Source organism: Staurois parvus, unplaced genomic scaffold (genome assembly GCF_062004578.1).
Source record: "Staurois parvus isolate SC_StPar_1 unplaced genomic scaffold, SC_StPar_1.0 ptg000611l, whole genome shotgun sequence".
Lineage (NCBI taxonomy): Eukaryota > Metazoa > Chordata > Amphibia > Anura > Ranidae > Staurois > Staurois parvus.
Window position 1 is genome coordinate 507,501 of NW_028318407.1, and position 26,504 is coordinate 534,004.

At 45.0% G+C, this 26,504-nt stretch overlaps 1 protein-coding gene across 1 annotated transcript in view; it reads right to left on the reverse strand.

Moving 5' to 3' along the window:
* The window catches only part of LOC149449593 (cytosolic phospholipase A2 gamma-like), a 109,543-nt gene that overhangs the window by 79,130 nt on the left and 3,909 nt on the right, over positions 1-26,504 (reverse strand). The window contains exons 3-9 of the mRNA XM_089693044.1: positions 20,732-20,816; positions 16,248-16,393; positions 15,857-16,064; positions 14,993-15,101; positions 13,315-13,455; positions 11,086-11,136; positions 1,833-1,955 (exon numbers count right to left, since the gene is read on the reverse strand). Coding sequence (XP_089549170.1) covers positions 1,833-1,955; positions 11,086-11,136; positions 13,315-13,455; positions 14,993-15,101; positions 15,857-16,064; positions 16,248-16,393; positions 20,732-20,816 — 863 coding nt within the window. The remainder of the gene's footprint in view (positions 1-1,832; positions 1,956-11,085; positions 11,137-13,314; positions 13,456-14,992; positions 15,102-15,856; positions 16,065-16,247; positions 16,394-20,731; positions 20,817-26,504) is intronic.

The window sequence follows — 26,504 nt, forward strand, 5'->3', positions numbered from 1 at the left end:
GATGTTAGGGGAGGTACAGAGAGCCTCAGCTATGGCGAAAAGAGCTGAAGAGGGGATAACCTTGCCTAGTGCCTCTGGACAGAGAATGTGGCCAACAGGCCACCACCCAATTGGACCACAACAGTAGGATTGGCATCAAGAGTCTTGAGCCATGTAATGAAAACCAGAGGAAAGCCCATTCTATGAAGTACCTCCCAGAGAAATGACCATTCAATGGTATCAAAGGCCTTCAAGATCTAGGGAGGCCACCACCCTAGAACCCACATTGGCATAGGTAGCATGAATGTTTGTGTACAGTCTGCGTATATTTATGTCTGTGGCTCTATGAACCCAGTTTGGTCCAGGTCAATAATGGTAGGTAGTAATGGTTGCAGCTGCAGGGTAAGAAGCTTGGTTAGGATTTAAAAAAAAAAAGAAAGGGAAAAAAAAAAAAAAAATCAGTGTTGAGCAGAGCGATTGGCCTACAGGAGGCGGGATCCTTAGGGGGTTTATAGATTAGCACCACATGGGCATGATTAATAGAGGAAGGCAGCTTACCCTAAGAAACCATGTGTACGGGGAAGCTAAAAACAGGGTGAGTATATCACCATGAGTCTTGTAGAAGTCAATGGGGAGGCTCTCAGGACCAGGGGCTTGCCCAGAAGGGAAGGAGTGAATAGCAGTAGAGACCTCCTCTGGAGTAATGGTCTTGCACTCTGCATCTGAGAGCCATCCCAGTGCTAACTGATCCAATAAAGCTGACAGGTCATGAGCCCGGCTATTAAGAAGATCCAATCTGGTAATTTCAACTAAGTGAAGGTGCAATTTTCTTTTGGCCATGGAGGGGAGGTCAAAGTTGGGTTCAGAGGGATCTGCTGTATATTTGGTATTACATGCCTCCACTGACTCCTGTAGGGTGTGGGTGGTAGTGGTGTGTGCTTTGCAGACCACAGCAATAGAGGAAATGTATTCTTCTTGTATATGCCTTAAAAAGGCATCCCATGTAACATCTGGAGGATGACCCAGCATTATTGTCCCAAAACTCACTTAGCAATGGTGGAATAGCATTTTCAACAGTTGGGTGGGAGATCAAGTGGGGTCCCAATTGCCAGATGGAGGCATTATGAGAAGAGAGAGAGCAGAGTGTCAGGGCCAATGGACAATGGTCTGATAATCAGCTGGATAGGTAGGAAGCAGTGAGAACATCCGCCAACAATGTGGCGTTAGCCAAAGCCAGGTCAATGAGAGGAAGTTTATAGGAGGTGGAGAAACAGGAATAAGAGAGTGGTAGGATGTTGTTATCTCCAAACTTCTTCCAATCCTGCTGCCCATGCCCAATTAACCAGATCAGTGGAAAAAAAATTTGGTTGGGTAGGTCTGTCCAGGTCGGGAGCCAAGATGGCATTGATGTGCCCCATGAGTAGCAATTAAGCGGGACAGTGTGAGGGGGGGGGGGGGGGTAATCTACTCCAGAAGTGTATATAGCATTGTGGAAGAAAAGTGTGTGTGTGTGTGTGTGTGTGTGTGGGGGGGGGGGTTATGTCGAAGGAACCACATATCTTTGACCCCATAGCGTGAAAGCCATCAAAAACATATTTCCCTTGAACAGAATGATAGGGAAAAAAAAAAAAAGAAGGATCTCAGCCTTCCAGATCTGAGAGAGAGGTCCGATTATGAAAAGTCCAAGATCAATTCAATGCTTTAAATGTAATTGTGATGACAGAATGAGATTCTTGGTGTACAGGAACCATCTGAAGTTCTCCAAGGTTCTCAGTGTGATTACCACAGGTCCAAAAAGGTCAGAGATGTCTACTCTGGTAGCAGTAGATCTAGATTTCCAATGACCAAATTACCTCTCAGATGAAGGCCTAGAACCAGTGCAAGGACTTTTGTGAAGGCTCTCAGAGCATAGGCTAGGCTGTAGTATTTGTCACCCATGGCAAAAAGTGACGTAACCACTGAAGACCTGGTGACCTCTGAAGATATGAATGTGTAAATATGCATCCATTATGTCAATGGATACCAAGTCCCTGTGATGAAGGGAGGCAACTGACTGAACAGAAGCTTTAAGAGCATACAGAGGCATTATGAGATAAAGTCAGAAAGGGGAAAAGGCCTGAGTTTTTTGAACTGTAAACGGGTCTAAGTATAAAACTCTGAAGGATTAGCAGCAATACGCTCCTGGATTAACAATCCGCTACACAAAGCAAAAATGAAGGTGCCGGATGGGGGTGAAACCATTTTAAAACCTGAGGATACTAACTCCTAAAAACACATATATAGGCAATGCAAGCTATACCAATGTAAATAAAAGTGCAGCGCTACAAAAATAACAAAAAATCAAAAATCAACGCACATAAAGTCAATAAAAATAAGTCCACAAAAAAGGGGGGGGGGGGGGAGGGAGGGGAAAGGGCCTAGGCCAAAAAAAGTCTCAAAAAAGGACGACTTCAAATGCCCATACACGGCGTGGCGTCAAGGCGTGCGCAGGTTCCTCCTTTTTAGGAGGAACCTGCGCACGCCTTGACGCCACGCCGTCGGAGCATTGGGGAGCTCCGGCGGCCACTACATCTGACAGGACGGTTAGTCTTGTTCCGCCTTCACTGCTAGCTTTCATGTTTATTTGCTAGCGGTGTGCTTTTTCATATACTTACTCTGGATGCATCCTGTTTTATTTCATTAAATGCTTTTTATTATATCTTACCATGGGCTTTTCTTTTCATGAGGAGTATCTCCTCCTAGATGCCGCTGATATGAAGTGAAGGAGTGGTGGTATTCTTTGGTGGAGCTGTGACTGCTTCCTTGCTGTCTTGTGGAACGTGTGCTTCCTTGATCTGGGGATCTTCACTGATCCAGGGGATTACATCTACCTCTGTTCCCTGACTACATCTTCAACTCCATCTCTACCACAGTGCATACACCTCTGATCAGTGCGTATGGGCATTTGAAGTAGTCCTTTTTTGAGACTTTTTTTTGGCCTAGGGCCTTTCCCCTCCCTCCTTTTTTGTGGACTTATTTTTTATTGACTTTATGTGCGTTGATTTTTGATTTTTTGTTATTTTTCTAGCGCTGCACTTTTATTTTACATTTATATGAGGAACTTTTTTGGTTGTCCTATGTGTTTCAGCTGCTCGTCCTTTAAAGCGCTCACTCATTTTCATTGATTTACAAGCTATACCAATGTCTGCAAAGGCCATCAGATGATACAATTATGACATACAGTCCCAAGGGATACCACTGCACCCTGTATTTGTAAGGCAAGTGCCCAGGTACTCACCCATGAAGAGATATCCATACAAATCCAAAACAGAAAGCAAAATCAGAAGATAGTCAAAGAAACATTTTTATAGTTAAAGTTTTCTCCTCCACCTCGAGACTGAGCTCTCAAAATGGTACCAATAAAAATGCTGTTGCTTTGGCTTTTCTCCAGTGCAAGGCATCCGTCTCCCACTCTTCCATTCTTCTTTGTCCAACTCATCTCCCTCCCTTGTACACCAATCAGCCACAACATTCTAACAGGTGAGGTAACATTTATTATCTCATTACAATGACACTTGAATGTGGGTGGGATATATTAGGCAGTAAGCGAACATGTTGTCCCTGAAGTTGACGTGTTGAAAGCAGAATAAAAATACCAAGTGTAAGGATTGGAGGAACCAAACTGCAGGACTTGAGGGATCTGCTCCTGAGAGCTTGGTGCCGGAGCATACCATCAGAGGTCTAGTGGAGTCCATGGCTGAACGGGTTATGGTGGGTGGTCATGTTATCTGTTGATCAGTGTATGGAAGAAGGTGACATCTTCTTACCATCCTCCTTTTTACCAGAAATCCATAGACAGAATCTTCTCCAGGTTCCTGCATAAAATGAATGGAAACAGTGTGAGCCGTGTACATACCACCGACACAAGGATGAGATCTGCCTGTGTGCAACATTGCATGGTATGATGATTGTATCAAAGTCTGATTTTTAAAGGTCATGAAATAAAAAAAATCAAATTAGTATTGAAAGGATGATGTGTTACTGCTGTACGTCTCATTGAGAGATATGTATAAACAGCCAATGAAACGTGTTGTATTCGGTGTCACCTATAAATGATGATACACAATATACATATAAAACGATCACACCAATACACTGGCTTTGAGCACCAAAAATCGGAAATAATCAGACCGCCGAGGAGGTTAAGGTAATGCACTATTTAGTTTTCCATGTATTTGAGGTACACACTTTATCTGGATTTGTGTGGAGGGGCAAGTTGGACACGGAAAAGTAATAAATTATATATATATATATAAATTTTTTTGTAGACTATTTTTTGGTCTGATTTAAATAGAGATTGGCATAAAAAAAGGTTAATTGTTCACTTTCAGGGGTGAAAGTGACTTTTTTGGGCTACTTTGCTAGTTTTATACAGTTTGAAGCAGATAATTATTGTGGATACCGAAATTAGATATATAATAATCCTACACCCACAGTTGATCCAGAGGAAGGCAAAAAAACCAGCAAAGCACGATCCAGTTTTCTCCTGCAGGGAAAAAGTTCCTTCCTGATCCCCCGAGAGGCAATCGGATATTCCCTGGATCAACTTTCCCTATAAAAATGTAAACACACACACACACACACACACTTTGGCATGATCAGTCCTGTTTTCAAGATCAATGCAAAATGTCACCATTTCTGCCAGGAGATGCAAACTTTTGAGCACATTTAAACCCCACGGTGCCTTGTTGGCTGCAAGCACAGACCTGTATTGCTGGAATCTGGTGATGTAGAACAAAGTAACAATGTATCACAATCCATATCTGGAATTCTCCAACAATCAGACTAGTAATGTGCTCTATAAACTGACGTGGGTTTCTTTTGCCGCGTTATAATGGAAATTAGAAAATAAACAAGGACACGATTAAAAGGGAAAAAAAAATAAAATCTTACTTTTGCAGTATCCCACACTTCCATCTTTCACTATTTGAGGAAATAAGAGATGAGAGGTCAGTCAGTGAACGGCATAAGTACAACAAATCCAGAGCTAAAAAACACAAAAACTTCTATCTGGAGGTGAATGGAGGAAGACCTGGGAGGAGGAGATCCAGAGGAGACGATGAGGGAAGCAATCTGCAGGAGTTGGACTGTACACTAGTGAGATGGTGTTCAAAGCGTTTCATTCTAAGAACGTTCCTTCCATTTCTGATGATTTACTGCTGTGAAGGAATTGAATGAAAACATTTTCTGCAATCAATTTATCTCAAATGGTCACCTAGCACAGCATCCATTTGAATTTGCCTTTCAAGAGATGATATCCTCTTCTATACTTGCAGCTCTGACTTCAGTGGATTGGGGATTTGCACGTTTCGATCTTACATACAATACATCTGTGTATGTGGTTCTCCCTCAGCAGATGACATTTTATTCCGAATGCAAATGTTAGAAGCAAACAAGTTCTGAAAGACTTTCCCTCAGTCATGGAATGTAAAAAGAATTATTGTATGAATGTTCATGTAAACAGGGGCGGACTGACAACTTATGGGGCCCCCCGGGCAATAGAGAATCATGGGGCCCCCGTGTCCTCACCCAAACAAAAAAAAAAAAAAAAAAAGGGGGGAATACTAGGGGCATCTCATGGGGCCCCCTACTGACCCCGGGCCCTCAGGCAGTGCCCGAGTTTGCAAATGGTCAGTCCGCCCCTGCATGTAAATATTCATACAAAAACATTCGTTCAAAAATCCGCCGCTATAGACATCCAACTTTCGGGTTTGCAGTGTCCCGGTCCGATGTGCTCCACACATCACAGATGATTAAATCAGCGATGGAGAAGCATGGCGAGTAAAAATGAAGAGCGCCGCTCCCAGCACTGACTTGCAACAACATGGTGACTCCAATACTGTGCCAGTAGGACTTACCCAACCCAATGAATGACTGTGGAAGACCGGAGCCACACACCAGCAATAAGCCCAGTCACCATGTATAGAGGATGGGACCTCTGACTAAACCCATGGGAGGGTGAAACGCGTTGAAGGTGTGGCTTTGGCAGGAGACCAGCTGAAGCCAATCCTCTAAGACATGTCGACTGGGCGAATTAGTAGTGTGCTAGAAGAGAAGGATCTGCAACATCAACAACCAGCCCAGTCGTCATGCATGGAGGATTGGACCTCTAGGACAAAACCCATGAGGGGGTAAAATGCATCAGAGCACTACTTTGGAAGGAGACCAGCTGAAATATATATATATATATCTCCTGGGATGATTGCTAGTGCGCTAGAGGAGAAAGAGCTGCAACACCAGCAATCTGCCCACTCATGCATAGAGGATGGGACCTCTATGACTAAACCCATTGGAGGGTGAAAACGCATTGGAGGTGTGGCTTTGAGAGGAGACCAGCCGAAGCCAATCCTCTAGACACGTTGACTGGGCTGATTAGTAGTGTGCTGGAAGAGAAGGCTCTGCAACACCAGCAACCAGCCCAGTCATACATGGAGAATTAGACCTCTAGGACAAAGCCCATGAGAGGGTGAAATGCATCAGAGAGCTGATTTGGAAGGAGACAAGGACGAGAGAATTTTTTTTTATATCTGTATGGGATGATTGCTGGTGTGCTAGAAGAGAAGGAGCTGCAACACCAGCAATCTTCCCAGTCATGCATAGAGGATTGGACCTCTATGATGAAACGCGTTGGAGATGTAGCTTTAGCAGGAGACAAGCAGATTCTCTATACATGGTGACTGGGATGATTGCTGGTGTGCTAGAAGAGAAGGAGCTGCAACACCAGCAGTCTTCCCAGTCATGCATAGAGGATTGGACCTCTATGATGAAACGCGTTGGAGATGTTGCTTTAGCAGGAGACAAGCAGATTCTCTATACATGGTGACTGGGATGATAGCTGGTGTGCTAGAAGAGAAGGAGCAGCAACACCAGCAGTCTTCCCAGTCATGCATAGAGGATTGGACCTCTGATGAAACGCGTTTGAGATGTAGCTTTAGCAGGAGACAAGCAGATTCTCTATACATGGTGACTGGGATGATTGCTGGTGTGCTAGAAGAGAAGGAGCTGCACACCAGCTATCTGCCCAGTCACCATAGAGGATCGATATCCATGACTGAACCAACAGGACGGTGGAATTCATTATCTTAATGCCTGAAGCGAAAACACGTCTTAATGCCCATTAGAGTGTAAGCTCTCCGGATCAGGGCCCTCCTAAATCTCTTGTATTGAACTTGTACTGTCTCCTTTTAGGCTCCATGCACAATAGCAACTCAAAAACTCTGGAAAAGAAAAAAAGCAAATTAGCTTTTTTTTTGCTGGTGTTTAAGTTTTTAGGAGTGTTTGCATCTGGGGCCCCTTATACCCCCTGAGAGCGAACGACTCATCATTGTTAAGGACGCAGCGGCCTACTTGACAACCTGCTGTTCACTGGTTAAGGACGCCGGCAATAAAATTATAATCTCAGGATTGGTTATTATGAAACCAACAAAAATGATAACCAGGAATAATTCTGAATATTTATCATTTTAGTCAGTTTAATAACAAATCCTGAGTATTTGTTATTATTCCTGAATATTTGTCAGTTTCATCACAAATCCTCATTTTTATTACTACAAACACTCAGGATTGGTTATGAAATTTACAAATTCTGGAATAATCAACAACCCCAACAAACCCATATTTGTTATTCTGATATAAACACCCCGGGATTTGTTAGGAAACAATTATAAAAATATTCAGCATTTATAAGGAATGATTATTAATCATGACATAACCACAATTCCTGAATTATAAATCATCATTTTTAGCATTCATAAATAATCATCCTGTTTTACATGCATAGATACAAATGATCATGGTAAGCACCCCTATCAGGGGTAAATGGTTTGTTGCCATCCTCTGATCTCCCTTACCCAGTAAGAACCGTGGATCAATGTCACTTCCAGGTCCGGCTCTCACGTTTGTGGCCCTTGTGGCAGGTAGAGACGTTAATGGAGCACAATATGCACTCTCAGCTGTAACCAATTCCCTCCGGGCCAATAGTAAAATGATGGCAGGGCGGGCTTTTCAGCGGTCTGGGTGGAGATTTCCTGATCACCACCGCGCTGCTTCAAGATCTGTCACCAGCTGTATCCTGACATAGCCGATGACCGATCTGCGTACTGGCCTGTTGCCGGTACCATGTGACCGCTGTGGCCAATTACAGGTCACACGGCAATTGTAAAGCAAGGATAGCTTCCATTCATCGTATACATTTGTGTTACTAGCTGTGATTGGTCACGTGGTACATATTGGGCCAATCACAGCCCATCTGTCATGCGATTAGCTGTGGCCAAATCACAAAAAAAAAAAAAAAAAAAAAATCCATTTTATTTAAATGCTTGGCTATAGGCATTGATGCCTGGTGGTATTTAATCCCCACACAACACCAGTGGGGATTAAATACCACCAAAAGAAAGCTCTAGTTGTGTGAACAAAATGATAAAAATGTAATTTAGGTACAGTGTTGCATGACCGCACAGTTGTCAAACTGAGCGCTGAAAGCTGAAAATTGGGCAGGAAGAGGATAAAAGTGCCCGGTATGGAAGTGGTTAATGGAGGCCAGATGAGACATCAGGGGTTCAAAGAGGACTTTATGCCCCTTATGTGATTAAAATTATTTTTTCCCCTGCAAAAAAACTAAGTTACAACCAAGCACTTATGCCCTTCAGAGAAAAAAAAAAAAAAAAAAAAAAAAAGCCCCTCCCCCCCACCACACGAAAATAATTAGGCCTCCAAGTTCCCTGTGATGGCATACCTCCAAATCTTTGTATTTAAAGAGAAAAAAAAAAAAAAAAGTCTGGAAGTGCAAGTGTCTAAAATGTCATATTATTGAAGATCATCCATACATAATATACAGAAATGGGATCATAGGAAGTGAATTTACCAAGTGGTTGACTTCTTACCTCTAGTCGTGCATTCAATCATTTTTTTGTACGTTTCTGTAAATCAAACAACAATTATATTATCTTTAAGAACATACAAGTAACATGAGGGTTCTTCAAAAAAAAAAAAAAAAGAAGTTTACACACTTTTATTTTTACTCAAATATGAGTGCGGATACTTTTGAAGCCCCTCATGTGATATTAGGCAGTATTTATTCTGGAGGGCCATTTCTGTGTTTTATTTTTCCTGGAGGCCCATCCGTGGCATGACACGTCTGCTCCCACTACCCCCTGGGAGATGCCCATAACATACCCCAGGAGGCTTAAGGAACCCATGTGCGGTGCAGCCAATAGGAAGGAAGGGAAAGAAAAAGAGGAAGAAGGGCGAAGAGAACAAACTTCCAGTTGATCTTGCTGAAAGACTGAAGAGTTGTCTACTCTGAGCCTCATTAGGACTGGAATGTCTGGAGGGCTCCCTTACCTGGACTGTGGTTTTGTACCCAAAAGGAACCTTCCACTTTGCAGTGAGGAAGATGGAGGACTTGGAACCAGCATGCTGAGTAACTACAGATTTAGACAAGTAAAATGGGCCCTTCTGCATCCTCACTTTTCCTTGTATTCCAGAAAGTGTTGGAACATAGTGGGCTAGAACAGGGGTGGGCAAACTTTTTGACTTGAGGGCCGCAATGGGTTCATATATTGGACCCGGGGGCCGGACCAAGAGTAGATGAATGATGTGTATGTGTCATCCATAGTAAGTATAGTAATATTCCCCTATAGTAAGCATAGTAATTAATCCCCCATATAGCAATTCATCCCCCATATAGCAATTCATCCCCCATATAGCAATTCATCCCCCATATAGCAATTCATCCCCCATATAGCAATTCATCCCCCATATAGCAATCCATCCCCCATATAGCAATCCATCCCCCATATAGCAATCCATCCCCCATATAGCAATCCATCCCCCATATAGCAATCCATCCCCCATATAGCAATCCATCCCCCATATAGCAATCCATCCCCCATATAGTAATCCATCCCCCATATAGCAATCCATCCCCCATATAGCAATTCATCCCCCATATAGCAATTCATCCCCCATATAGCAATTCATCCCCCATATAGCAATTCATCCCCCATATAGCAATTCATCCCCCATATAGCAATTCATCCCCCATATAGCAATTCATCCCCCATATAGCAATTCATCCCCCATATAGCAATTCATCCCCCATATAGTAATTCATCCCCCATATAGTAATTCATCCCCATGTCCCCCCTGTGTCAATTTACTTAGCTTTGCTCCGCGCGGTCCTCTCGTGTTCCCGCGCCGTTCCGGTCTTCAGGGCGGACTGTGAGGAGCCTAGCTCCCCTCACGTTCGTCATGCTGCCCCGCCTACACACATCCCGACAGCCATCCTGACAGTATCACGCTCCGCGGGCTGGATTAAAAGGTCCGCCGGGCCGTAGTTTGCCCATTGCTGGGCTAGAAGGAACTGATCCTGAGCTGATAATTCATAAAGCCTCAGCCATTCCCTGGTCGGGAAAGTGACCAGCAGAGGGATGGAAGGTATAAATGGCCTGGGGCCCGAACAGCAGGGTCCTTTGCCTGCTGGAGAGTGACCCAGCCTGAAGTCTGCATGAGGTTCTCTCAAGGACAGCTGGGGAAACCACTACCAAAGCTGCAGGAAGCGTTGGAGCAAAGTGTGGAGGATTTGGCCGGGAAGCTCATCGTACAAGGACGGGCTGATACTAGAAAGAGGCATCCATGTATACAGGGGCACAGCAAGTAGAGACCCGAAATAAATCCTGGGAGGGAGACTGTTGCTGTAGTGGCCATTTGTTGAGATTGGGCCAGATTCTGCTGTCCAGGACTGTTTCCGGAGTGGGATTCTCCAGTTCATTCTACCTTGATCACCTTTTCTGCAGTTAAATGTTTGCAAGATAGCATCCTAGTTTTAGGTTTCAAGGCTCACCCTAATCCCTAGTCTTGAACAATCTTGAAATGCTGAGAAAATACCTTGTGCCTGGCTGCTGTGCACTAAATGGGAACTAGAACCTGGGACAGTGGGACCGGTATGGGGTCTGCACTACATGTGCTTTTGATAACTGTTACATCAATTAGCTGGATAGGGGTTGGCGAGTTGTTAGGCTGGGAATCCTTGTAGAAGAAGAACTTCAATACATTTCAAACACCTACCGTGAAAGAACAACTTGACCCAATCAGCGCCAAGCGCACTGCCCCACAATCCTGCAGAGGAGAAAAAAAAAATATATATAGATTAGTGCTGAATACAATGAAGATCCCAGGTAGGAATTATAAATGAACGTATAGCCATAATAGTTCCATAAGCATATACACTTTCATATTTACTTTTGGGGTTTTCTCTCCAACTGTCAGGGATGTAGACATCAGATGATGGCCATCGGAAAGAGCCAAGATATATGTATGTAGCTGTACCGCCATGTCCAAGGCTGGATGAACTTCGTATTTGGCTCTGATGGACTTATTTGAGCAGAATTGTATTTTTCAGGTCGGTCAGGTCTATCCCTAAGCCTGGTGGTGGATTTTTCCAGAGGTAGGCAGGAACAATGTTCCAGAAACAGTGTGGGGGAGGGTCAGTGGTGTATTTAGCTTTTGTGTTGCCCTAGGCCAGTGGTGGGCAACCTTTTTTTCCCCCAAACAGCCAAATCTCACCAAAACCACGATTGAAATTTATTTTGAGAGCCACATTTTTAAAACTGAAAATACATCCCCCCTATAGTAATTCATCCCCCCCATAGTAATTCATCCCCCCCATAGTAACTCATCCCCCCTATAGTAACTCATCCCCCCCATATAGTAACTCATCCCCCCCATATAGTAACTCATCCCCCCCATATAGTAACTCATCCCCCCCATATAGTAACTCATCCCCCCCCATATAGTAACTCATCCCCCCCCATATAGTAACTCATCCCCCCCCATATAGTAACTCATCCCCCCCCATATAGTAACTCATCCCCCCCCATATAGTAACTCATCCCCCCATATAGTAATTCATCCCCCATATAGTAATTCATCCCCCCATATAGTAATTCATCCCCCCCATATAGTAATTCATCCCCCCCATATAGTAATTCATCCCCCCCATATAGTAATTCATCCCCCCCATATAGTAATTCATCCCCCCCATATAGTAATTCATCCCCCTATAGTAATTCATCCCCCCATATAGTAATTCATCCCCCCTATAGTAATTCATCCCCCCTATAGTAATTCATCCCCCATATTGTGTCAATTCACTTACCTTTGCTCCGCGCGTTCCTCTCACCGTGTTCCCGCGCTGTTTTGGTCTTCAGGGCGGACTGAGAGGAGAGGAATTCATCACGCTGCCCCGCCTACATCCTGACAGCCAATGTTTGCCACGCTCCGCGGGCCGGATTAAAAGGTCCGCCGGGCCGTAGTTTGCCCATTGCTGGGCTAGCTGCAGAGTCCTGACTTTTGGGGCGGCCGCCCGAGAGGAGGGAGGGGAGCGGGCGCCCGGCACACAGAAGAGCTGCCTTAAAAGTGTGTAAAGAGCCGCATGTGGCTCACGAGCCGCGGCTTGCCGACCACTGCCCTAGGCAACACAAAAATAGTCTTCCCTTACAGACACCGGCAAACAACCCCCCCTTCACACGGAGAGAGCCTGACATTGACCAACACCCCTGCCCCCCTCCCAGGAGAGCCATCCACTACACCCCCCCCCCCAGGCAATACAGAGCCATGTATCTTCACAGCTCCAGACATCCCCAGGAACGAAAGCCAGGCTCTACATACACCATCAAGCAGCCGCTCTTGGATCCCACCTGGTTCTCATGGTGTAACTGTCCCTTCTTTCATCCCTACTTCTAGGGAGTGGTGCTGCCCCCCTGAAATATGCCACCCTAGGCAAGTGCCTTGTGTTAAATATGCTCCTGGGGTCAGTCACTAAGTTATGACCTCATCCAATTCCAGGGAGGGAGGCCCAGAAGGTGTGGCTGGGAATATGAATGCTTAAGGAGGGTCTGATCAGAGCTCCCTCTTCCCTGGGGCCTCTGTCCCCCTGGGAGGTAGTTAATGGCCATTGGCTGCCACAGCCAGTGACAAAGGAACAGGAGGCAGGGCTGAGCCCAGCTGTGTGCATCTTATGGACAGTGCAGGGCTCAGGAGAGAGCATGCATTAGTGACCCCATAGCAAGCGGCTTACTGTGGGGGCATTTGGCTTGAGGGTGGAGCCCAGAACATCAGTGGGGGACCTGAGAAGAGGATCAGGACTTTTCTGCATAACCATTACAGAGCAGGAAATTACTTTTTTTTCCCACTAAAATAACACCCAATGGAAATTATCTGATTTGGTACGATGATCATTTGCACAGGTAAGATTTTTTGCCTCATTAATGAAGGACCATTTCTGATTGGGCTCACCTTGAAGATACATCAGGTCATGTTCAGGCAGCTCCTCCAATAAACATCCTCCTTTGAACCTACACCCCAGGTGCTCAGTCTTTACGTAGCATTTGTGAGAAGGAAATCCTGACTTGTGTGGAGTGAACTCAAACCAAGCTTCTGAAATGAGAAGATTTTCCTCCAGTTAGTGATTGTCCATCCAGAGACGTGTCCTCTACACACCATGGAGTCACCTCTATTCCCGATTCACTGCAAAACCATGAGCCTCCAGGCATCAAGGACAAGACAAAATTGAGTGATTGTTTTTGGAATAGTCATCTTAATTTTGAATGGTTGGTGGGGATCAAAATGTTCAGATTTGGCTGCAGGGATGAGAAGATGTAAAAAGGAGCAGGATGGAAAATTTCTATCATTAAATATGGTTTTCATTCATTTCAAAACTGAATGTTAAAGTGGACCTTTACTTGCCACCCAAATAAATGTGCGTCGGGAAAGGGAGTTGGTTTAAATGCCCACATGTCTCACATTATGTGTCCATGGGCAGCAGAGCTTTCTTTGCTGAGAACATGCTCACTGGCCACTCCCAGCAACATAACTGAGCTGTCAAAAGACAGCTCACACCATACCAATGATCAGAAGTTGACAGGACCGGCTTTCTGATCATTAGACCACTTTGACAGCCAGCTAAAGTAGTCAAGTAACAGTCCAACCCTTCACACCCCCAGACATACAGATCTTAACAAAGGGGAATCACCCAGTGATGGAACTTCTGTTGGGTGCAGCTCTCACAGGGTTTGCTTTGTCCCATACTCAAAAGCATAGCAGGGAAAGATGGAAGCCCACACAGAGACCCATTCATATGAAAATGTGACAGGAAGGCTTCAGCTCCATCCCCTCCTGAACCACACTCCCTAATGCATTTCTCTCATCATGGGCCGAATGGTAGAACCCATGGGGGGGGAAATGGAAGAATGTGGTAGAGGGTGTGGTTCGGGAGGGGATGGAGCTGAAGCCTTCCTGTCACATTTGCAATTGAACGGCTCTCGGTGTGTGCTTCCATCTCTCCCTGCTATGCTTTGGAGGATCTACTATGTCTTTTCTGCATTAAAATAGTCTTACCCGCGTGTCCTCTCTGTATACTGAGCTACACGCACACTGAGCTGGGAACAATTTGGGCATCTGTTGAGATTAAAACCGCCACGTTTGTGGGAGTGATGTCATCCCGACCCTGCCAGCCAAAAAGGTAAAAGAGCTCAAGTTGGATGACCTGCCGAAGAGGTACACGGTGGGTGAATGACCTTGTGGACACCACAACTGGAGTGGAGGTGAGCATAGTTCTGGGAAACAAAATTCTGAAGTACTTTCATAAGACATTCCAACTTATTGAACATACTGTTGAGTTTGTTTTTTTTTCCCCCCCATATGAAAATCTACTAGCGTATGGCCAACTTTAGAACTCCACTAGCTTGATAGGCAGTTTTATTGACAGCTACAAAGGGTCTGATCAGAAGAACACAAGGTGGATGGTATTAGTTACCAGGGAAGGAGCCTGTAGTGAAATGGGCAAAGCAGTATGTGGAAGCGGAGAGATCATGGCCAGCCCAAGCCCCAATTTTAGTTTTGATTATTTTTTCTTTACAAGAATCATAACTCCCATATGGTGAGGAATCAAAAATTGCCATTTTAGTAAAACCACCTGAATCATTGTCGTGTATTTTATCCTTTGCCACAGCAGAGTAGATGGGATACGGGACTTCACCGTCCTCACACATCTTCTGGTGACTGGACAGCTTTCCGTCATTAATCTGGGGGGGGGGGGGGGGGGGGGGGAAGAAAAAAAAAGAAAAAAAAAAAAAGAAGGAGTATTAAATAAGTTGTTTTGGTGCACCCCAAGGATCAGTGTCTATAGTGGTGCACACCAAGGTTCAGTGTCATATCGCAAGGTAATTGCCCCACTTTCACTAGTTGCATCCATAGCAACTGCTGATGTTACCGACACATTGCCTTACATGGCTGGGTTTGTCCGGCCACATAAGCAAAGGGGCAGGGATAGCAGTGACACTGTCATGGGCATTGTGGTCACCATCATCCCTGCGCTTTCATTTATATAAAATGAAAACTTGGGGAGGTATCATTCAGCTTGATGTTACCTTCAAGACAGGCTAGTCCCTCAGAAATTCTCTTCAGCAAGTCAGCAGGCATCATGATTGAAGATTGACTTACAGTGACTTTTTTGCAAGTTTTTCTTGGGGGGGGGGGGGGGGGTTTAAAGGGGAAAAAAAAAAAAAAAAGGAAAAACCCACACGGACTTCAAGCATTTGGGTATCTGTTTTTAAGTTACTTTTTTTATGAACCATCGGCAGACCCCCACAACCACTGTCCAGGGTGGTGGGGAAGAGGCCCTTGTGCTCATTAACATGAGTCCCAAGTTACACCCCCCCCCCCCCCCCCCCAAGTTGAGGTAATGTGGCCTGTTACAGTTTGGGGGGGGAGGTGCACTTCTTTGAAGTTCACCGAACCCCTGCTGAACCAAAGAGGAGAAGACCCAGCTTGTACTTACTGCATTTACGACTAGGAACACAGCCGTATAGGCCCAAAGATCTGTAAGAGAAAAGAAATCTCCAAGAAATGTCTCCCTTATCTTCTCCAATGGCCCTGTCCATTCCCGCTCATTGTTGGATTCCATTTGCTGACAGATCTGATTCTCCAGATTTTCCACGTGTATAAAGTCTGACCAGTCACTTTTGGAATAGAGAGATGACATACACCTGGAATGGTAAAACAGGATGTTGGATGTTTGATAGGCAAGTTATCCATCTTTTATGAATGCACTCCAATTATCTAGCAAGAAAAAAAAAATAAAAAAAAAAAATTGCCCCAAGCATGAAGTGGCTAAAAAGCAACAATAGCTGTTAGGTTATGTATTCAATAAATTGCTGTAATGTATATACCATGTTGATCCAGATATCCCACCGATGTATGTCACGGTGCCTAAAAGCTTGAGTTCAGTCAGTTTCGAAATCGTTCCCAAAAAACCAACCATGGCACGGAGTCCTCCCCCAGATCCCAAGACCGCGATTATAGGAGGGTCGCAATTCTTCAGAAAGAAAAAAGAAAATGCTTACCGCTAGTATAAGTCATGTCACAGATGGAGTATGTATTGGACAGTGAAAGGAAACCTAACAAAAACTAGATACATGTGGAGGACAAAGCAAAGTCTGTGTGGAGCTCTCATTGTGTGAGGTTGAAGGAAAGCTCTTCCAAATACATTTATGTGATCATCAACAGTATAAAAACGTTTCACCATGGATGGATTGGTCAAAAGGGTTAGGTTAGAGCTGGGGTAAGGCTTCTGGTTATCTTCCTGACCAAGCCATTCGTGGTGAGGCACATTAAGTGGTGGTTTCTGGATGGATATATACAATGGTGTCTAAATCAAACATAACTAATATATGCCATAAGTGAAAAAGACAATATCAAAGGTGAAAAAATATTCCATGCATGTGACTGTGCTTTAAGCTGGAACACACACGTGATCTCCACTTCTAAGTGCAAGTACTCTCCTTCAAATGGCAGCAATGCCTGCTCACCTCCCTTCCTCGACCCACACAGGGCCTCAAAGCAGTTACCACCTCAGTGGTGTATTCCTCTGGCAGACTCCTTATTCCTCCTCCTCTCTTATGCAACTCATAAAAAGACAAGAAAGCCTTCCATAGTGTAGTAAGTTTTAATAGGCAAAGTAAAAAGTGACAAAGTAAACCACTCACATGCTCCTTTCCATAAACAAGCGTTTTTCCCAGCCTGTGGGTAGATATGCATGCACCTGGGGGAATCCAATATGGCCACTGTGTCCGGACATACGTCACCAGGAAGTAGACAAACCGACGCGTTGCGTCACGTGCGTCGTGACTTCATCAGGGTACCGCCCCCTGGTGACTCAATGGTATTTATAGAGAAAAAAAAAAAAACCTAATTGGATTCTATTGTGAGGGCGGGCATACGGCGGACATCTTATTGAAGTCCTGCACTCACATATCACATACATGAATCTATCCCATATATGAATTCTAGTGCTGGGTACGAATCTCCCTATATCATATTCAAGATATATCTATGTGGGAAAAGAACGGATGATAAATATAAACCTATATAAACCACATCTACAACTAAATAAATGCACTGTTATCGAATCATGAACTTTATTAATCATAAAAATGTTAAAACCATTACTCATAATGGGCTTCCTTATTAAATAGATATATATATATCCTAAATGAACTGAAAAAAAAAAAAAAAATTATTCTGGACTACAATGTCCATTATAAAAAAAAAAAAAAAAAAAAAAAAAAAAACCGAGAAAATATTTTCTAAACATTGGTCTATTCTTAAGACGGACCCTGATCTAAATAAGATTTTGGGAGATAATCCAAAATTTATATATAGGAAGGCCCCTTCTCTGAGGACGAAACTAGTTAAAAATGTGCTTGAGCCACCAGTCAAAAAGAAGAGTATTACATTTCTTGACCAAGTAGGTTTTTTTCCGTGCCGAAAATGTTACGCATGTAGAGCAACCAAAGGTAAAAATGGCAAATGTAACACTTTCAAGGCCAATTATGATGGTACAACATATAAGATTAAAGATTTCATTTCATGCCACACAGAGGGAGTAGTTTATGGCCTTGAATGTGCATGTGGTTATCAGTATATAGGAAGAACCAAAAGGCCTATGTGGAAACGCATGAGGGAACATGTACAAAACATAAAAAAGGGGTTCCCTAAACATAGCGTTTCCCGGCACTTCTTAAAACAGCATAATAAAGACCCGTCAGGACTCAAGTTTTGGGGTATACAGAAGTATGTGAGTCATTGGAGGGGGAGTAATAAGATTAAATCCCTTAGTCAGGCAGAGTCGAGATGGATGTATACCATGCATACACAGGCACCGCATGGCCTTAATATTGAGTTTGATCTCAACTGTTTTATTAGCGATTTTTAAAAATGTGTATTTTAAATGTTAAAAGATTGATCTGGTAATAATAATTTATATATAAATTATCTCTGGTAATATTAACTTATTTATTGTATTTTTTAATTTTGTTAATATGACGAATGTATTTTTTGTAAACCCAAGCTATTGGTATTTGTGCATGCCACTTTATTTAATTTTAATTTTAATTCTCCTTTTAAAATTGACATTTAAACGAGCTCTTTGAGCATTTATCCGAATGACCGTTTGTTTTTTTTTTTTCATATTTATTATTATTTTTATTATTATTTTTATTATTATTTTTTTTTTATTTATTTATTTATTTATTTATTTTTTTTTTTCCCAGTTCATTTAGGAGATATATATATCTATTTAATAAGGAAGCCCATTATGAGTAATGGTTTTAACATTTTTATGATTAATAAAGTTCATGATTCGATAACAGTGCATTTATTTAGTTGTAGATGTGGTTTATATAGGTTTATATTTATCATCCGTTCTTTTCCCACATAGATATATCTTGAATATGATATAGGGAGATTCGTACCCAGCACTAGAATTCATATATGGGATAGATTCATGTATGTGATATGTGAGTGCAGGACTTCAATAAGATGTCCGCCGTATGCCCGCCCTCGCAATAGAATCCAATTAGGTTTTTTTTTTTTTTTTTTTCTCTATAAATACCATTGAGTCACCAGGGGGCGGTACCCTGATGAAGTCACGACGCACGTGACGCAACGCGTCGGTTTGTCTACTTCCTGGTGACGTATGTCCGGACACAGTGGCCATATTGGATTCCCCCAGGTGCATGCATATCTACCCACAGGCTGGGAAAAACGCTTGTTTATGGAAAGGAGCATGTGAGTGGTTTACTTTGTCACTTTTTACTTTGCCTATTAAAAAACTTACTACACTATGGAAGGCTTTCTTGTCTTTTTATGAGTTGCATAAGAGAGGAGGAGGATTAAGGAGTCTGCCAGAGGAATACACCACTGAGGTGGTAACTGCTTTGAGGCCCTGTGTGGGTCGAGGAAGGGAGGTGAGCAGGCATTGCTGCCATTTGAAGGAGAGTACTTGCACTTAGAAGTGGAGATCACGTGTGTGTTCCAGCTTAAAGCACAGTCACATGCATGGAATATTTTTTCACCTTTGATATTGTCTTTTTCACTTATGGCATATATTAGTTATGTTTGATTTAGACACCATTGTATGTGGCCAATTATTCTGTTTTCATGTATATATACTTTGTTTAGTATATCTGATTTATGCACTACTTATTTAGGTTCTTAATGTGTGATATTTAGCCATTATAGTCATTTCGGTTGACATTATTTTTTCTATCCACTAGAGGGAGTTCACATATTTTTAATATATATCGTGGTCACTTTGATTTACTATTATACTTTATGGAGACACATGATTGTATTCATGAGATACAAGCGCTTCACTAATTTTATGTTTATTTCTTGCACTTATTGGTATTAGTTAAAGTGACAGCAGCTGTATTGTGTCAGTTATTCCCATGAGCGCAGGAGGATCCCATACCATTTGGTTTCTGGATGGAGACATCCTGGTTGCAGCTATACCATCAGGTATCTGGTGAAGACAGGAACATTGCCGAGGCCTCTCTTGCCTTACACTCCTGAAGGCAGAGGGAGTACGAGGGCATGGAGTGGCATGAATGCCAGAGTGGCTGACTATGTCCACTCCTTAGGTGGGTAGAGCTGGAAGTTTCAATCCTCAGGACAGGATGCTGAAGCAGCTTGGCACAATAGCAAGAGATGGTAGCAGGCCAGTCAGCAAGTGACCGAATCGGCAGGCAGAGCAAGTCCAGGAAGCAATCCAAGGTCAGTAACAGCCGGGCAAGCAGTACAGAAGCAGCAAGCAGAGGCAAGTCCAATGAACAGACCAAGGTCAATATAACCAGAGGAGCAAGGTTGAGACAAAGCTCAGGGAGAAGTCAAGTCATGTACAGGAAGACAAATACAACGGATCAGTTCTCAGGACACACAGAACCACCATTCAGCAACTTCCCCAAGCAGCATATCTATTTAAATAGGCTGTTGCGTGCCAAGTGTGCATGCCAAGCCATCACAGCACATCTGGTATTGCCCTTTCACCTAGGAGTATGAGCAGCAGTGCAATGTGCGCACATGCATGAGCATAAACCCGTACTGTTTTATTGCTCCCGAGCATCCAGTTTACCCTACATACAGTGTTGATTGTTGAATAGAATGAAAGTTTTGAAAAGCGGAGATCGGAGTGTGGTTTTCATTCATCTATTCCTTACAAATGGTGAACAGGATGGACTTCTTTGAGTCAGCACCCAGGTTGTCCATGGACAGGTGAGAGGAGCAGATCTGGAGGGATGATGCTGGTTTGAGATCACTGTCAATTTACAATGCTGTTTGTACAAAGCCAAGTCTACAAATACTAAAGACTTACCTCTCTAATAGTCATGCCTAGGGAAGAAAGGGTCTCCTTTACTTTTTTCTTCCTTGCCTTGAGGGATACGGTTTCCCCTTCTGATCTGTTAAGTGAAAAAAGAAAATAAAAAAAAAAAAAAAAAAAAAAAAACAAAAAGACCCACACACCTCTCCAAAGTGGGAAAAATTCTCTTGAAAAAGTGTTCCAATTAAAGCAGCCATTCCCAACCTGGGTGTTGTGCAGTCCTAGGGTTCCTCCAGAAGTTGCTAGAGGTTCCTTGAGTTGTGGCCAATTGAACTCCCATTAGGGCCAAGGCCACCTGGCAGAGCCAGCTGCATTATATTAGAGAAGAGCCTATGGTTCAGTCCAGTCCTAGGATTGGACAGAGCTTTGGTTGTTTTGGACTTCAGATGAACATCAATTACCATCCATTTGGTGGGAGCTGTAGATCATATACAGAAGGCTGCTGTTCCTGGTGGCAATGTTGTGGTTGGCCAGGACCCCAGAGCACCCGTATAACATGGCAATTTCTGTGCCATTGTAAGCATGTCATGCTTTCCAGGGTCCTTGAGAGCAGTTTGTCACCCTGCACCTGTCCGGGCACCTCTCGGGTCCACAATGCTAGAACTATTTTTTTTTTTTATTTTTTTTTTAACCATTAGGCTAGGTTTCCCTTTCTCCCTTGAATTTATGTGAAGGTATTTTGGTCCCTAAAAGTCATACCTAAAATACACTGAGGCATAGTCTATACATTAAAGTGGTGTCGGCAACTTGTTGATCACAGGTGGGTGCCAGGTAGATCAAGTCCCTTCCATGCAGACCCCCAGAACCTGGACAGGATTGGCAGCGGCATTTCCCATAACCAATCCCTGTATATGCCACCCCTCCTGTCCAGGTTACTATTCCTTCTCTGCTGCCCGGTCCTCCCAATGTGCACCCTCAGTCCCCCCCCCCCCCATTGTGCTCCCCTGGTCTTGTAACGTCGGCAATGCTCTAAACCATAAAATAGATTCTAGCAGGTAATTAGGAGAGAAAGAGGGGGGGGGGGGGCTTCCCATCTCTCTAGTGTTTTTTTCAAGGCTCTTTTAACCCATTGGAGATCCTGGCATCTTATCCAGTGGTTGCATCCCTTAGCGATAGAGTTGAGCAGAGACTGGAACATCTCCAATCATCTTCATGGTCTAGGAGACTGGAAGAGACATTTTGTCACTTCCGGTTAGGGCAAAATGTGAACAGAGCCATGTTTTTCCTGGAATGAGATCCCCCCCCCCCCCCCCCATCTCATGCCTTCAAAGGCTAGCGGAGAGATATGGGGACACCGACACATGCAGGGAGCGCACAGGGCCATGCTCTGAACACATTTGTTTATAAACTGTACACAAGTATGCGGCCACTCAGCGTCAAGGCCCAGCCGCCGAGAGGCCGCATATGCTCGGCAAGAAGGGGTTGAAGCCATGTTTTATGTAACAGATTTCACAACTCGATTGGGGATCTTGGCAAGAAAAGGCAAGTTAGATATGGAGTAAAAGTTGTTTAACTTGTCCAGAGCCATGTGAGAATTCTGCTACTGGGGTGATATTGGCAGTTTTGAGGATTGTTGGTACAAAACTGGTGCTAAGGGGAGTCATTTACAATACTGAGAATAAAAGGGGCATAGAGAACAAACAGGACTTATATAAATGGGTGGGAATAGGGTCAGGTATGCCGGTGGAAGATTTCATATTACAGACTAATTTAATCAGAGATGCAGAGTCAAGTAGAGAGAAGTCAGATGAACCGGAAAAACTGGGCAGGACAGGAAGAGATATGGAAGAAATGTGAGAATTTGATGCACGAACATCCAGGCCAACATTCGTGTGGTGTGAAGATTGAACATTGAGAAGATTCTCACAGGGTCAAGCATGACTATTAACAGTGGACCACATACAGTGGGGCAAAAAAGTATTTAGTCACCACCAATTGTACAAGTTCTCCCACTTACAAAGATGAGAGAGGCCTGTAATTGGCATCATAGGGAGACCTCAACTATGAGAGACAAAATGAGAAAACAAATCCAGACAATCACATTGGCTGATCTGGAAAGAATTGATTTGCAAATTATGGTGGAAAATAAGTATTTGGTGAATATGAAAAGTTCCTCTCAATACTTTGTTATATATCCTTTGTTGGCAATGACAGAGGTCAGACATTTCCTGGAAGTCTTCACAAGGTTGGCACACACTGTTGCTGGTATGTTGGCCCATCCTCCATGCAGATCCTCTAGAGCAGTGATGTTTTGGGGGCAGTCACTGGGCAACACGGACTTTCAACTCCCTCCAAAGGTTTTCTATGGGGTTGAGATCTGGAGACTGGCTAGGCCACTCCAGGACCTTGAAATGCTTCTTACGAAGCCACTCCGTTGCCCGGGCGGTATGTTTGGGATCATTGTCATGTTGGAAGACCCAGCCACGTTTCATCTTCAATGCCCTTGCTGATGGAAGGAGGTTTGTACTCAAAATCTCACAATACATGGCCCCATTCATTCTGTCCTGTACATGGATCAGTCGTCCTGGTCCCTTTGCGGAGAAACAGCTCCAAAGCATGATGTTGCCACCCCCATGCTTCACAGTAGGTATGGTGTTCTTTGGATGCAACTCAGCATTCTCTCTCCTCCAAACATGAGTTGTGTTTCTACCAAACAGTTCTATTTTGGTTTCATCTGACCATATGACATTCTCCCAATCCTCTTCTGGATCATCCAAATGCTCTCTAGCAAACTTCAGACGGGCCCCGGACATGTACTGGCTTAAGCAGGGGGACACGTCTGGCACTGCAGGATCTGAGTCCCTGGCGGCGTAGTGTGTTACTGATGGTAGCCTTTGTTACGTTGGTCCCAGCTCTCTGCAGGTCATTCACTAGGTCCCCCGTGTGGTCCTGGGATTTTTGCTCACCGTTCTTGTGATCATTTTGACCCCACGGAGTGAGATCTTGCGTGGAGCCCCAGATCGAGGGAGATTATCAGTGGTCTTGTATGTCTTCCATTTTCTAGTTATTGGTCCCACAGTTGATTTGTTCACACCAAGCTGCTTGCCTATCGCAGATTCAGTCTTCCCAGCCTGGTGCAGGTCTACAATTTTGTTTCTGGTGTCCTTCGACAGCTCTTTGGTCTTCACCATAGTGGAGTTTGGAGTGTGACTGTTTGAGGTTGTGGACAGGTGTCTTTTATACTGATAACAAGTTCAAACAGGTGCCATTGATACAGGTAATGAGTGCAGGACAGGGGAGCCTCTTAAAGAAGAAGGTCCAGGTCTGTGAGAGCCAGAAATCTTGCTTGTTTGTAGGTGACCAAATACTTATTTTCCACCATAATTTGCAAATAAATTCTTTCCAGATCAGCCAATGAGATTGTCTGGATTTGTTTTCTCATTTGAGGTCTCCCTATGATGCCAATTACAGGCCTCTCTCATCTTTGTAAGTGGGAGAACTTGCACAATTGGTGGGGGCTAAATACTTTTTTGTGTGCGTGCGTGTGTATACACATACACACACTGTACATTATTCTACACAAGGAAGGAAGTGGGTGGTCGGTCTCTCGTTTTGACAATGTTCTTTGGACTATAAAACATTTTGCTTGTCTACATCTGATTGGTTCATGGAATATAGACGCTACTTTCTCATTTATACAGGAGTGAGTATTTGGATTATATGGTACAACTTTTACAATGGCAACAGTCTAGGCAAAGGTAAATGTTCTATAGAGTCTGTGGCGCAGAGGTGCAACGGTGGAGCATCAGGCGGGGGGCGCACAGGCGCAACGGTGGAGCGTCAGGCGGGGGGCGCACAGGCGCAACGGCGGAGCGTCAGGCGGGGGGCGCACAGGCGCAACGGCGGAGCGTCAGGCGGGGGGGCGCACAGGCGCAACGGCGGAGCGTCAGGCGGGGGGGCGCACAGGCGCAACGGCGGAGCGTCAGGCGGGGGGCGCACAGGCGCAACGGCGGAGCGTCAGGCGGGGGGCGCACAGGCGCAACGGCGGAGCGTCAGGCGGGGGGCGCACAGGCGCAACGGCGGAGCGTCAGGCGGGGGGCGCACAGGCGCAACGGCGGAGCGTCAGGCGGGGGGCGCACAGGCGCAACGGCGGAGCGTCAGGCGGGGGGCGCACAGGCGCAACGGCGGAGCGTCAGGCGGGGGGCGCACAGGCGCAACGGCGGAGCGTCAGGCGGGGGGCGCACAGGCGCAACGGCGGAGCGTCAGGCGGGGGGCGCACAGGCGCAACGGTGGAGCGTCAGGCGGGGGGCGCACAGGCGCAACGGTGGAGCGTCAGGCGGGGGGCGCACAGGCGCAACGGTGGAGCGTCAGGCGGGGGGCGCACAGGCGCAACGGTGGAGCGTCAGGCGGGGGGCGCACAGGCGCAACGGTGGAGCGTCAGGCGGGGGGCGCACAGGCGCAACGGTGGAGCGTCAGGCGGGGGGCGCACAGGCGCAACGGTGGAGCGTCAGGCGGGGGGCGCACAGGCGCAACGGCGGAGTTAATAAAAATCCATTTTACACATCTGGAGTTGTCCGAAGTCCCGCATCTTGTGACAACATTTTATAGAAGAGGCATTTCATCTGCTTCTATATGACAGCTTCCTGCCATCAGTGATTGTACCCGCAGCATCCCCGGAACCAATGATGTCACAGGGAACCCCCACCTCTTAGGCATGGGGCGGGCATATGGATATCCCCACCCAAATATGCGATAACGCACAATGCCCTGGTGCAGCACCCGGCTATTTAGCTATATAAAGGGTATATTGGTAATCACATTACAATTATAGTCCCTGTAAAGGCTCCAGGGGTTTCTACTCTTTTATTCTGTTTATGAGCGTAAAACCCTTCAGCAGCCCCCCCCCCCCCCAAAAAAATCCTTACCTGAGCCCCATCATGATCCAGCGATGTGCACAGGAGCCTTTGGTTCCCGCTCCTGTCAGTCACAGTCAGTGAGCCAATGGGGAGAGAGGGGGCATGACTGAGCCACAACTGTGTGTGAATGGACAGAGCAGTGGCTCGGGAGCGAGCCTCCTTGGGTGCTTCCATAGCAAGCTGGTTGCTCTTGGGATACTCAAAGAGGGGGACCAGGAACACTGGTGGGGGACCTGCTCTGTGCAAAACCATTACAAGTCATGTTTGTTAACCACTTCCCGACCGCCGTATAGCAGAAATATTACTACAGGGAGGCACAGGTGTGCAAAATCATTACCTATCTTAGATTGTAAGCTCCCAGGATCAGGCCCTCCTAAATATCTTGTATTGTTGCTGTATTGTCTCCCTTTATATTGTAAAGTGCTGAGCAAACTGTTGGCGCTACATAAATCCTGTACACACACGATTTTACATTTCCGGGTAGGGGGTGCTCGTGGCCGCGGTTGTCAGTCACCGGGTCCCGGCTGGTAATTACGCACCATTGCCTGGTGGTTTCAGAGGATCTCCAACAGGGAGGACAGTATTGTCTACTAACAGTCCTCCCTGTCAGCTTGGGCACACTGCTCTGGATGGCTGTGCACAGTGTGAGTACAGTGAAGCACACAGACCCCCACCCCATAGTTAAAAAAAAAAAAAAAAAACCTCCCAGCACACAGTTAGCCCTTTGATTTCCCCCTCATGTTAACCCCTTCCTGCCCAGTGCCACTAGTACAGGGGTTACACTGATCATATACATTCCCGTTTGTCTTCTCCATAAGTTGTGAAGCTGCTCTCCATCAGATCCTTCATTTCTACAAGCCCTTTCTAAAAACACATCCCAATCTTTTTGGGATTTAAACTTTTTTCCGCCA